The sequence below is a fragment of the Leptosomus discolor genome, chromosome 1 (assembly GCF_034619465.1).
Source record: "Leptosomus discolor isolate bLepDis1 chromosome 1, bLepDis1.hap2, whole genome shotgun sequence".
In the NCBI taxonomy this organism is placed as follows: Eukaryota; Metazoa; Chordata; class Aves; order Leptosomiformes; family Leptosomidae; genus Leptosomus; species Leptosomus discolor.
This window is the reverse complement of record NC_141391.1, coordinates 1,871,318-1,884,914: the sequence shown is the minus strand read 5'-3', so window position 1 is coordinate 1,884,914 and position 13,597 is coordinate 1,871,318. Positions and strand designations below refer to the sequence as shown.

General features: G+C 47.4%; 1 protein-coding gene across 1 annotated transcript in view; it reads left to right on the top strand.

The window, feature by feature from the left end:
* Positions 1 to 13,597, top strand: part of C2CD3 (C2 domain containing 3 centriole elongation regulator) — a 55,597-nt gene that overhangs the window by 30,240 nt on the left and 11,760 nt on the right. Inside the window, exons 25-30 of the mRNA XM_086481516.1 lie at positions 4,344 to 4,482; positions 5,959 to 6,023; positions 8,514 to 8,719; positions 9,469 to 9,569; positions 10,507 to 10,683; positions 12,765 to 12,982. Of these exons, the coding sequence (XP_086337642.1) occupies positions 4,344 to 4,482; positions 5,959 to 6,023; positions 8,514 to 8,719; positions 9,469 to 9,569; positions 10,507 to 10,683; positions 12,765 to 12,982 (906 nt within the window). The remainder of the gene's footprint in view (positions 1 to 4,343; positions 4,483 to 5,958; positions 6,024 to 8,513; positions 8,720 to 9,468; positions 9,570 to 10,506; positions 10,684 to 12,764; positions 12,983 to 13,597) is intronic.

Here is a 13,597-nt window from a genome sequence, read left to right as displayed (position 1 = left end):
AACCCCGAGAGCATTGCATTGTTCTCTAAGTACAGGGGAAGCAGGAGGTTAAACTCTCCAGCTTATCTCTATTAATAAAATCCCCAATATAAATAATGTTCGCTGTTACAGATGACAGCTGAATTCTGAAGTTAAGCATTATCTGAATAACTTCACCCCCAGACACTCCTATCTCAGCAACTCCTGCAAATTTGCATTTTTAGCACATAATCAGTTTGTAAAGCTGGCTTCCCTGTGCTATCTGGGGGCTGCCAGACACAGCAGCGAGGAAGGGCAACGTAAGGGCAGAGCAGTCTGAGCTCACCCGGGCTTGACACGCTGCCTCCCGCTCCGTAGAGTGGGAATCGCGGTTGGGTGGCTAGTCACGATGCTGGGGGTCACCAAAGAATTGCCCTTTGCTTTTAAATTTATGCAAAGTGTATTCAAATACTCCTCCCGAGCAGGTGATGTTCGCTTCTTGCTGCCCAGCCAGGTCACACGCGTGGTGAGTGGGCAGGTTTTTGGGGCCGCTTTCCCTCCAGTTGCAGGCTGTAAGTGAATCTCTCTGTTAAAGATGAGTTAAACCCTTTTGAAACGCATCAGGACCCTCTCCCTTCACCCTGGGCACCTGTAGCACTGCGTGCCTTGGCGTTTGCTTAGCCCGTGGAGGGATCTGGTCTTGTTTGGGCCGTGGCACGTTCCCAAATACAAACAGGAGGAAGGAACTGACCCGAGGTGAGGTTACTGGAAACGTCTCTGTCAACATCAACTGTTTCACAGTCCAGGTGATGTGCCAGAAAGGAACACTCAGCACCTTATGGCGCGATAAGACGACTAAAAGAGTCAAATATAAGCCGTGATTTAAGTGTAAGTAATTCTGATACCTGCTGAGCCCCACAGATGCCTTTTTTTCTAAGGATTCTTTGATCTTCTGCAATTCATAGTCTTTGGAAAGCTGAGGCAACATCGTTTGCTACTGGAAAGGTTTTGAAGGCCAAAAGGAGGTTTCATTTGATGGTGTACGCTATTGCAATATTGCCATCTTCAAACAGCTTCCCATTTCAGGGGATGTTTAGAATGCAAGGCCTTTAACTGCAAGGCAGCTGATACACTGAAACAAGCGCTTTATAAGCTGCTTTCACAAAGAATTTTCGCTCTTCACGATAACAATTTCATTATTGTGTTACAGATAAAAAGGCTGGAATACATTTCCAGCCCAGGATTATAAACTTCCCGCAATTTTGGAAGAATTACTTAAGATACACACTTTTCAGAAACTTGAGTGAAGATAAAAATTGTTTCCCCAAGCCTCTTCGGATTTTTCATGGTCTAAAGTCAATTTTCCTGTTTTCTTTTTCTTCATCTTCCAAATGATATAAAAAAAGAGAAATAGCCTACATTCCCTAACGTTGGAAAGGAATGAAATTAATTCTACAGAAATGCAGAAGCCCTACAAAGTGCAGAAGTTCAAGCCAACAAGTTTTTTCTCTGTCCTTGCTCTAACTCTTTTGAGCGGTGCTTTGAACAATATCAGAGCAGAATTTACCACGCGTCTTTTCAGGAGCTGAAGTCACTTTAATCTGCCGTTGCTAACCTCTTCCTGCCACGTTTTTCATCTTTTTCTGCACAGTTCTCACATCCCCCGGGGAACAGATGTCTGTTAATTTTCTTCTAGCTGCGGTAGCCATCGGCACGTTACGCTGCCAGTCCGGACCGTGTCACGCAGGAGGTGCCCTAAGCTTAAAGCTTTTGTGTTTTAACACGTCCTGAACCGTCAGGTCTCACACCTCAGTTCCTTCTCTCGCTTCATCTTTCAGATACTGCTTTTATAAAGCAGGATAAAACTACCGTTTCTAAGCGTAACTTCTTTGCTGAGTTCAGGCACCGGGAGTTGCTCAGCTAAATCCAGCTCCTTCGATGATGGCTGAGCTTTCTTATTGGAGCCAACAATTCTTCCTATTATAGGTTTTCCTTTTGCTAGAAGAAGAGCAAGCTAACACTTGAGAAATGCTGTAATTTCTTGACATTAAGGGTGACAGAGCACTGGAACAGGCTGCCCAGAGAGATTGTGGAGTCTCCTTCTCTGGAGACATTCAAAACCCGCCTGGATGCCTTCCTGTGTGATCTGCTCTAGGTGATCCTGCTCTGGCAGGGGAGGTGGAGTGGATGATCTCCAGAGGTCCCTTCCAACCCCTGCCATTCTGTGATGCTGTGCTATTTTCACAAAGAATCAGACTTCAGGAGAAAAAAGCAATATTTTTAGTTAAATCAGACTCATACTCATCAGTTTTTTGATCATTCTGGACAGCAAGGTCTTGGAAAAGTCCAAAGCCACATGCTGAGTCCTTAGAAAGCAGAAAGGAGGGAGGAATGTGTAACAACTGAGGGATAGCTGGTTGCAAAGTCTGACCTTGTTTCCCCTTGGCTAAGTCCATTTCTCCTAGCAGGTTTTGCCAGCTACAGATTCACCATCTGAACAGCCCTGTAAGCAGTTGCAGCTTTACAAGCCGTGATACACTGCAGCAAATGAATCTCACAAATGAGAACATGATTAAGACAGTCCGAGCCTGCACAAAGAGTCACATGCAGAAGGGAAGGGGCCCTAAGCATCCCCCCTCCTTTTTAGGCTGTAATTCAGGGCAGGTGATTGCATAATTTCTGCATTTTCCTTTCGGCAATCTCTAATCCGTAATATCCGTCAGCATCGAGGGAACAACTACCTTCATCCCTTAATTTGACCTGGTGTTCCTCTGGTGATAAATTCTCTGCCTCTAAGTGCAACCATACCCATTTAAGTCACAGAATCACAGAATGTTCGGGGTTCGAAGGGACCTCTGGAGATCACCCAGTCCAACTCCCTGCCAGAGCAGGACCACCCAGAGCAGGTCACCCAGGAACGCGTCCAGGCGGGTTTGAATGTCTCCAGAGAAGGAGACCCCACCACCTCTCTGGGCAGCCTGTGCCAGGGCTCTGCCACCCTCCCAGGGAAAGAGTTTTTCCTCATGTTCCTGTGGAACCTCCTGTGCTCCAGCTGGCACCCGTTGCCCCTTGTCCTGTCACCGGCCATCACCGAGAAGAGCCCGGCTCCGTCCTCCTGACACTCGCCCGTTACGTGTTGATAACCAGTGGTGAGGTCACCCCTCAGTCTCCTCTTCTCCAAGCTGAACAGACCCAGCTCCCTCAGCCTTTCAGCACAAGGGAGATGTTCCACCCCCTTCATCCCCTTTGTGGCTCTGCACTGGACTCTTTCCAGCAGCTCCCCGTCCTTGAACTGGGGGGCCCAGAACTGGACACACTATTCCAGATGGGGTCTCACCAGGGCAGAGGAGAGGGGGAGGAGAACCTCTCTGGACCTACTGACCACCCCCTCCCAATACACCCCGGGATGCCACTGGCCTTCTTGGCCACGAGGGCACGTTGCTGGCTCATGGTCACCCTGCTGCCCACCAGGACCCCCAGGTCCCTCTCCCCTACGCTGCTCTCCAACAGCTCAGCCCCAGCCTGTACTGGGACATGGGGTGGTTCTTGCCCAGATGCCAGACTCCACACTTGCCCTTGTTGCCGTTCATCAAACGTCTCCCCCTCCAGCTCTCCAGCCTGTCCAGCTCTCGCTGGGTGGCAGCACAGCCCCCTGGGGTGGCAGCCACTCCTCCCAAAGTCAGACTAGTTAATTTGTTACCTGTTTACTCCCAAACCTTTCTCCAGGTTATTTCAGGATGAACGAGGGAGAAAATGCTTACGGTCCCAGCCCTGAGCTACTTTTACACAAGGAGTCTTGTGAAGCTTTCACTGGTGCATTGCATTTGATTCTTGTTTCTGCCTTGCAGGGATGTTGAGTTTCTCCAACGATTTCCATCTGTCTGAGATGAACTACTAAAGGCTGTAAAAAAGTGTATTAATCCTTGGGTGTCATTAACACCGACTGTGCGTTTTCTTATTCGGTCCTCACAAGCAAGCTTCCCCTTGGCAATCCAGCTGGGAAGTCAAACTGCCTTTTGTCAGGCTGGGTGTTTGCTGTGTTTGCAGCTAGGGCTGCCAGACTCCGTGGTTCGGCGCGGAGGGCAGATCAAGCACTGGAGCAGGGACCTGGGTTTTGTTCCTCTCTTTGCCTCCGACTTCTCAGGTGATCTCAGGCAAATCGTTTCTCTGTTTGTCCCTTGAATGTTCCAGTTTCTGCTCTGTAAAAGGTTCATGTAGTATTTGTTCCCATTGTAAATATAAAGTGTTTTCATCTACACCGATGGCATGTTTCCTAGATGGTGGATTTCTTTGTTAATGATCTGTTTTTAATTGCTGAACTGCCTTTAGATACTCTCTTTTAAATTATTAATGACAAATCTGTATTTAATTCTGTATCGTTTTAGGGAGTCCTTTGACAGAACGTGAAGTTACAGCACCCAGTAGCTGCGTGTCGTTTGTTGTTGCTGGTGCAGAGGCTCCGATAACCACTTCAGTGATAGAAAATACGGACTCACCGGTCTGGGACTTTCAGCAACAAGCCAGGTGAGCGATGTGGGCTCGCACAGACGCGCTTCGGATCTGACAGCCAGGCTAGGTGTGAAAAGGACCGACCCAGTTTGGAAAGGGTGCTTCTCTACATCCCAGGCCTGTGCTCTCAGCTAAAAATGCTCGGTGCCATGTTTTACACCGCCCTGTGCGTAGATTAGGTGAAAAAGTGGAGGCTCGGCCTTGAAGCTGACGTGAGGAAGGGCGGTTGGACGTGCACTGAACCTTGCTGCGTTGTATTTTGGCTGAAGGCCTTGGGTGGGTCAGTCTGCTTCTGCTCATCTCTAGTTTCCCCGTCCAGAGGAAGGGGCTTCTGATTGCTAAAGGACTTTAGGGAAGGTTAAGCAAGACTCGGTCCGATTTGTTGGCGTTTTCTATATGTTTCTCTTTGTTTCATGCTTAGATGTTACGCCCTGGTTCAGGACCGAGGCTCTCCATTTGGGTTCCCCTACCGTAACTTTATATATCTGGAAGGTTCCTGACTCGGAGCCGTTCAGCCGTGGCTTCCTCTGCAGTCACGGGAGAGACGCAGGCGCCTGCAGCCAGTGAGTCACTCAGAGACCCAACTGAGGCCAAACTTCCCTGAGGGCGCCTGTTTCTCGCCAGCAACCGCCAAAATACCGTAGGGAACATAGGCTGGACTTAGATATCTGAGCCTAAATCAGAGCAGATGAATTGACCACTCCAGGGAGCCTCAGCAGATCGAGTCGTACTCAGTAGTAACCTGCGTTTGTGACCTTGTGGCTTCTCCGGTGTTTCTATACCAGATTTGAAATTAACGCCGAAGCAGTAGCCAAAATTTTCTAAACTAGGTGGAACAAGCGTGTTACAGGCAACAAGAAAGGAGACTGCATTTATTTTGGCAATCACAAGTGTATAGCAGTGCCTGCAGGGGAGTGGGCTTTTCTGCCAGACTGCTGAGTCGGGTTGTTGGCTTTAGGGAACCTGTAATACGAAGATGAAACCACTGAGCGCCTGGTAGCTGAAGGTTAAAAGTTTTGCTTCAGGGGTTGCTTATGCTCACAGTCGTGTCTGAATTGCCTCAAGCCACTTAAAAGCTGTTCTACATATGACCCCTCGATTTCCAGTTTGGGTTTTTTTTCCAGAAATCAACTTCAAACACTACCGGGTTCAGCCATAACCCCACTGCTGTGCTGTCCCTGTATCACTGAGTCGTGAGAGAAACTGTTGTTTCCGTTTCGTCGTGGTTTTATTGTCCTCTCTTTTAAATTTACACCAAGAATGAGGAGAGGGAAATACTTCTTGAAGCAGCAAAAGCCCAAACCGCGTGAAGTTAGTCATGCTTTTGAGGGCTCAATGATTTGGAGTTTTGTTGTTTTGCCGCCTCCCCCCGTGATTCCAGAAAGAATCGGATTTGTCTGGATGCAATGGCATTGAATCTCCAGAGGCATGTTACTGGACTCACTCTTTTTTCCCACTTTCCCTAACAAATTCTGGTTTTGTTCCTAACAGATTATCCAAAGAGCTTCTGCTGGATCCGCAGCAAACCTTGGTCTTCAAAGTGTGGCATAAAGCAGGTGACGTCTGTAGGGCAAACTTGTCTTTTCTGCCTCCCTTTCCGTGGGTGACTTGGTTTGAATACAGGGAAAATAAATTCTGTTCAGTAAATTGGAGCGTGGAATTGTAAAGATCCCTTAAACTAAAAGGTACCATAAACTAAAAGACCCCTTAAACCAAAAGGTATGTTAAAGTAAAAGATCCCTTAAAGTAAAAGATCCCTTAAAGTAAAAGATCCCCTAAAGTAAAAGATCCCCTAAACTAAAAGATCCCCTAAACTAAAAGATCCCCTGAACTAAAAGATCCCCTAAAGTAAAAGATCCCCTAAACTAAAAGATCCCCTAAACTAAAAGATCCCCTGAACTAAAAGATCCCCTAAAGTAAAAGATCCCCTAAAGTAAAAGATCCCCTAAACTAAAAGATCCCCTAAACTAAAAGATCCCCTAAAGTAAAAGATCCCTTAAAGTAAAAGATCCCCTAAACTAAAAGATCCCCTAAAGTAAAAGATCCCTTAAAGTAAAAGATCCCCTAAACTAAAAGATCCCCTAAAGTAAAAGATCCCTTAAAGTAAAAGATCCCCTAAAGTAAAAGATCCCCTAAAGTAAAAGATCCCCTAAAGTAAAAGATCCCTTAAAGTAAAAGATCCCCTAAACTAAAAGATCCCTTAAAGTAAAAGATCCCCTAAAGTAAAAGATCCCCTAAAGTAAAAGATCCCCTAAACTAAAAGATCCCTTAAAGTAAAAGATCCCCTAAACTAAAAGATCCCTTAAAGTAAAAGATCCCCTAAACTTAAAGATCCCCTAAACTTAAAGATCCCCTAAAGTAAGTAAAAGATCCCCTAAAGTAAGTAAAAGATCCCCTAAAGTAAGTAAAAGATCCCCTAAAGTAAGTAAAAGATCCCCTAAAGTAAGTAAAAGATCCCCTAAAGTAAGTAAAAGATCCCTTAAACTGAACTGGAAGATCCCCTGAACTGAACTGGAAGATCCCCTGAACTAAGAGTGCTGGAGATAAATACCCGTTGATTTCCTGCCCCTCGGCATCCTCCTTTACCCCATTAATCACCCAGCGAGGTCTGGTTCGTTTGTATTTCCGTTTGTCATTCGGCGGTATTTTAGAGGTTGGGTTTTCCTAGTGACGGGAATTCCTTCCTGTGCCTTTCACACGCTGTTTGTCGTCTCCGCAGCTGGCTGAAGCGTGGCCAGCCAGTTGTAGTCAAATACCGTTACAGTGGCATGGATGTGTTTGAACAGCCCCTCCTGTATCCAGGCTCAGCGCTCGCTGGGGGAGTTGAAGGCCTGGGGTTTCACACCATGCAACGTGGAAGCTTTTTGTAAGCGTTTTTGCTGAGCCTGCAGCCTGTTATTTAACAATAAACATTGTTAAATGATGGAAGATGCTGCTAACGGTTCAAACTGGTGTTTCCTTGGTTTGTTATACGTCCTCCAGTATTTTATTGGTCCAAGCAAGCGCAAAAATCTGTGTGTGTGTTGTTGGGAAGGCAGCTCTGCTTCCATTCAAACTGCTAGAATATGATCTTTAAAATGCTGGGGTTTATTTCTTTCCTTTTACACATTAAAGTTCAGCTGACTGGTTTCTCGCTCCAAAATAAACTCCCTGTGTAACTCGTCCTTTCTCTGTGTTGTGCTGTGTGTACACAGCGAGTCTCCTGCAATCCCTCTCCCTGCCCTGGTCTTTCATTGTCTCTGCAGGGACGTTTTTAGCGGAGTGTAACTGCTAATGCAATGCAAACAACATCCTCCTCTTGGACAGGATTGTTTGTTCTGCGCTTCAGATAAATTTGCGAGACAGAAAAGACGAACGTGTAATGACAAACCAGCATTTTTCAAAGTTTTGGCAAAGAGAAGAGGGAAGAAGCAGCAGTTTCTGAAGGGAGAACGCAATTCCAGGGGCGGAGGGCATTTGCTGAGGTCCCTGGATTGGCCTCCAGGCTGATTTTGTCAAGTCACTGATTGTCTCTCATTTCGAGCACATTTTTAGCCGAATATTTTTCCCTTTATTACAGCCCTTGTTCAACTACTTCTTCTGATTACGTGTTGCACAGGGTAAATAACCCTCGTGCCTCACCCCTGCAGCAAGGCACTCGTTCTGCTGCGAATTCTTGCCGACGTAGATGTTCAGGTCAGCAGCACCTGCGGCGGGGCCGCCTGTTTTGGCAGATCTTTAGGGAGGAAGCTGGTTTCACTGCTTGAAACAATTTTTCCTGCTTCTCGGTCTCATAGGTCTCTTAGTTTGAAGCATGTTAACAATCAAAATCTGAGTCTCATCTTAAACTCCACTCTCTATTTCCTCCACCTTTTTTGTTCCACTCTTTACTTGCTCTTTACCTCATGAGAGCTGTCAGCTTTTAAACCATTTTTTCCAGTGTTACGTCTTTCCCTGTGAAGTGTAGACGCGTTTCAAGGGCTGTATAACTGATTTTTAGCGTTCCTGACCATGTCTGGCTTGCAGGCCGTTTAAATGGATGTGTGCTTTGTGTTCTTCTCCCCCAGAGACTGAGCGAGTGATCGGGTTTGCGTCGGTGGACCTTTCTCCTCTTCTTTCTGGCTTCCAGCTCGTGTGCGGGTGGTACAATATTACGGACTTCAGTGGCCAGTGCCGAGGGCAGATCAAAGTGGCAGTTTCCCCTCTTCAGAACATAAATAATCTGAGAGAAGAAAGGCAGGCAAGGATCCGGACCCAGCCACCAAGTCCTTCAGTACGTGCTGCGGTTTCTTCCCCTGTGCATGTCTGATCAGATCCCTCGTAATCAGCCCTGGCTCGGGGGGTTTCTGAGAGAAGGAGCGAGCACAGCAAATTCACGGTGCTGTGGTGGATCAGCCTGTGTAAATACACCAGAAACACTGAGTTCCTCGGTGAAGAACGCTGCTCCGTGTTTCCCTGGTAGCTGCAGGCCAGTGCCAGTTACAGCACTCGTTCAAACCTGGGTCGTGATCACCTCCAGTGGCTTCACTCGGTTGTGTTTGGGGTTTTTTTTATTATTGTTAGGAGAATATTCTGTGGTTTTGGATGTCTGGGAGCCTGGCGTTGTTGTGTTTGCCGCTTTGGGTGGCGGCTGACGCCTAAAAACGTACTGTGAATTCAGCCTTGTGTTGGTTAGGAAATTTCTAATTTGGCAGAAATCTTTTTCGGGAAGATTTGCTGTTTCTTGTGGGGTTGTTTTATTCTCTAGGCTTTCCAGTTAGGCTGGCGTGTGATATACACATGTTTTGGAGCCCCTATACTCTACTGCCCGTCAGTTTACTCTTCAGTAGTTTGGGGGGAATTAACAAATGTTCCTGAAATAAGAGTTGTGAAATAGTACTTTGGCTCAGTGCTGGAAAATCCTTTGAAAATGTAAAACTATGTAGAAAACCTGAGGTTTTGTTTGCTAGCTCAGCTAGATACTATAATTTCTCCCTTTTCTTGCTGTGGAAGACTTGTGTGCAGTGTTCCTCTTTATTCTAGGTGAAGGCCAGCTCTCCAGCACTTCCCAGTAATACTGCGAGCTTTTCCAAGCGGATGTTGAACACCTTGTCAAAGGAAGTCAGTGTTCCTACTCGAGAGCGGTAAGTCCACTGGCTATCAACCATTTTAATTATTTTCAGGGCTCAGAAATCTACCTAGCTGAAGCCGATTGACTCTGCTGGAAAAATATTAAACCCTCTCAAAGGTCTTTACCTGCGTTTGGGCTTAAAAATGATACCAAATTCCCTTTACCAGTGAGAGGGTGACCCAGGAGACAGCAATCCTGAGACAGGTTCTTTTCTACAAAACCCAAATGTTCTTTTTCTTCTCACTGGTATTTCCTGATTTTTTTTTTGTTTACACCCTTCTACATCAGGATTTACACTGTGCCGTTGCTAAAACTGGCAGGTACTTCTTCCAGGCCTTTCTAAGAATAAGGGTTGTGTTTGTATTTGTTTTTAGGTTTAATAAGGATAATAACTACAAGTTAGAATAATCTGATTATCAGTAATATAATATTACTGATAAATCCCCTTTATTTTGCCATAACTCCTGTCCATGGCTGGTGAATGACAGCTGGTGAAGTGCTGCAGTATTGCACATTCCAGGACTAGGACCATTGGATTTCCTGCGGCAATTCCTGCTTTCTGTCCCTTAAAACAGGCACCAGTGTTTGTATATTTAACTAGCAACGTGTGAGAGAGCGTTTTAGTTCCTGGTTTGTTTATTTAGCGTATTTCGGAGGTGGTACTTTACCTGGATGTGTCTTTGAAGTTTAGAGGGACCGTGACCCACCGTTACGTGCTCTGACCAGCCGGCAGCTCCCAGCAGGCATCACAGTTTCTCAGGGAGAGGGTAGTCACAGTTTACTTGATTTTAATGCAAATCTGAAAGAGAAAATGCCATTCCTGATGGCACTGGGAAGAACTGGCTTCCTCCGTGGGTGGCTCTTGAATGCATTTAAAGACGAGAAAAGTCTGCCAACGGAGAATCCCCAACCACCAGAGGTTTCAGCCTCCTTTCTGTTGTCAAACGTAGGCCTGTTTCCAGCAGAACTGGTCCCCCTGGTCCACGCACGCCTCGTCACGAAGAGCACATGCAGAACGTGCGCCGATTTCACGAATCCCTCCAGGGAGCAGAAGGGAACGCGCATCGGGCGGCAAAGATGGACCCGTCGTCGCTGTCGTCACGCGCTTCGCTTCTCACCGCTCTCAGGTAAAGCGGAGCTGTGGCCAACGGGGTCGTTCAGAGGCGAGCTTGAAAGTGTTTGAAAGGATTGGACGTGGTGAAGGAATTCTTGCATCCAATTTTAAAGGAAATAAAGATGAAAATATGCAATAATTGATGGAGAGGTGTCGGTGAGACGGCGTAGTTTACAGCAGGATGAGATGAGATGGGACAAGCAGGGACTAGGCAGGGAGCTCCACGTCAGGACTGAGGGGCTGTGGCAATGCTGTGGGTTTCTGAGGGGAAGCAGCAGCAGCAGCAGCGTTTCCAGACCCGGGCAGAATGCTTTGCTTTGTCCGTCTTTGTACGGCCGTGACACAACACACGCTCTGGGGCCGATAGTCCTCGGAGCTGCTTTTCACGGGTACGAGAACAAGCCTGCGAGCATTTCCGTGGTGCGTGGAGCAGGAGGTCCTTTCCCAACAGGATGCCTTTCCCCTTACTAGAAGCTCTTTTCTCTTGGCTACATTCTAGGTTTAAATCAGGTATAAATTTCAGAAGAATATTTTTATAATTATAATAATATCTTATATTTAAAAATAATGATGGTGATGATCGGGTAGTGAGGTGGGTTGTGAATTGGCTGAAGGAAGGAAGTCAGAGAGTTGTGGTCAATGGGACAGAGTCCAGTTGGAGGCCTGTATCTAGTGGAGTCCCTCAGGGGTCGGCACTGGGACCAGTACTGTTCAATATATTCATCCATGACCTGCACGAGGGAACAGAGTGCCCTGTCAGCAGGTTTGCTGATGGCGTAAAACTGGGAGGAGTGGCTGCCACCTCAGGGGGCTGTGCTGCCACCCAGCGAGAGCTGGACAGGCTGGAGAGCTGGAGGGGGAGACGTTTGATGAACGGCAACAAGGGCAAGTGTGGAGTCTGGCATCTGGGCAAGAACCGCCCCATGTCCCAGTCTAGGCTGGGACTGAGCTGTTGGAGAGCAGCGTAGGGGAGAGGGACCTGGGGCTCCTGGTGGGCAGCAGGGTGCCCATGAGCCAGCAACGTGCCCTGGTGGCCAAGAAGGCCAATGGCATCCTGGGGTGTATTGGGAGGGGGTGGTCAGTAGGTCCAGAGAGGTTCTCCTTCCCCTCTCCCCTGCCCCGGTGAGACCCCATCTGGAATAGTGTGTCCAGTTCTGGGCCCCCCAGTTCAAGAAGGACGGGGAACTGCTGGGAAGAGTCCAGTGCAGAGCCCCAAAGGGGATGAAGGGGGTGGAACATCTCCCTTGTGCTGAAAGGCTGAGGGAGCTGGGTCTGTTCAGCTTGGAGAAGAGGAGGCTGAGGGGTGACCTCACCACTGGTTATCAACACGTAACGGGCGAGTGTCAGGAGGATGGAGCCGGGCTCTTCTCGGTGATGGCCGGTGACAGGACAAGGGGCAGCGGGTGCCAGCTGGAGCACGGGAGGTTCCACATGGACATGAGGAAAAACTGTTTCCCTGGGAGGGTGGCAGAGCCCTGGCACAGGCTGCCCAGAGAGGTGGTGGGGTCTCCTTCTCTGGAGACATTCAAACCCGCCTGGACGCATTCCTGGGTGACCTGCTCTGGGTGGTCCTGCTCTGGCAGGGGGTTGGACTGGGTGATCTCCAGAGGTCCCTTCCAACTCCTGACATTCTCTGTGATTCGGTGATCTGTAGGAATGTAGGACTGAAAGAGACGTTCTGAGTCATTGCATCCCTTCCCCTGCTACCACAAGCAATATATCATGAAATCCTTAGGTCTTAAGCAGGTAGAAATCCTTAGATTTTTATCAAGCTCATCATAAATATAATTAATATCCTTGCCTGTACGACTTCTATTAGAAGGTCATCTCAAATCCAACTCCTTTGATTAAGTAAGTTTAAAACTAGCTCTTTAACTTCCAGCCTAAATTCAGCGTTTGTCCTTGAGGAAGTGTGGTCCTTTTGCTTAGATGGAGCAAACTCAACACTTACCTACTGATCTGCTTCTCGATACTAAATCTTAGTCTTGTATTTGCATATATTTACGTGCTGCTGTCTGGAATGATACAAACAGAACCAGTCTGCCACGGGCTTTTTTTTTTTCCTCTCACCAAATTTCTTACCACGACTTACAGAAAAAACCTGAGCGAGCTGGATGAGGTTCAAAGATACTTCAGTCAGAAGCTGACCAGGTCTTTTCCTGACTTCAGTTACGGTAACACACCCAAACGAAGTCAAGAGGAGCAGGAGAGTGATCAGCGGGGCTTGGTGAACAGGGAAGCGGATCCCAACGGATGCCACCTTTTGGAAAAATCCAGTCAGTTGGTGTCGCAGGTCAGCAGCTTGATCAATGGTGAGTTGTCACTTGGCTTGGAATTTTTTGTCAGAAGCTGCCTTTAAAGTATCTTCACATTTCTTAGGTGATCAGGACCAGTTCCTGGTGTTGGTGGTCAGTGTGTGTTTGTTGGGAGGATGCTTCAGAGGGACTTTGAAGCTCCTGTCAATAATCTAAGGTTGAACTGAAACGTTCAGAAGGGAGATCAGCCTAAATTCTACTTGAATTTCCGTGTCTGTTCCCTAGAGGAAGGGAGGTCTTGCAGCAGAACAATCCACACGATGGTACTGAGCGGAGTCCTTGGTGCTTTGCTAATAGCAATCGGCATGTCTCTGTTTTCGGGTGAATTTTATGCCCGACGATGCGTAGCTGAAATAAAGCTATTGTTGGATAGGCAGGACAAAGCTCTTGGTGAGCAGCAGCTTTTCTCTTTATCACATACAATGCATTTCCTCTTCTAGAGGCATCAGTGCAATTCATTTTCCCTGTCACTGCTGCTGTTGGACGCAGACTGACATCCTTGATAAGGACAGAGGATGGCACAACAGGGAAGGAAACCGTATCTCTGCACCCCTTGTTTTCAGCTGGGTGTTTTTTCCCTCTGCCTGGCATTTCTCACAGCCCCCTTGCCAT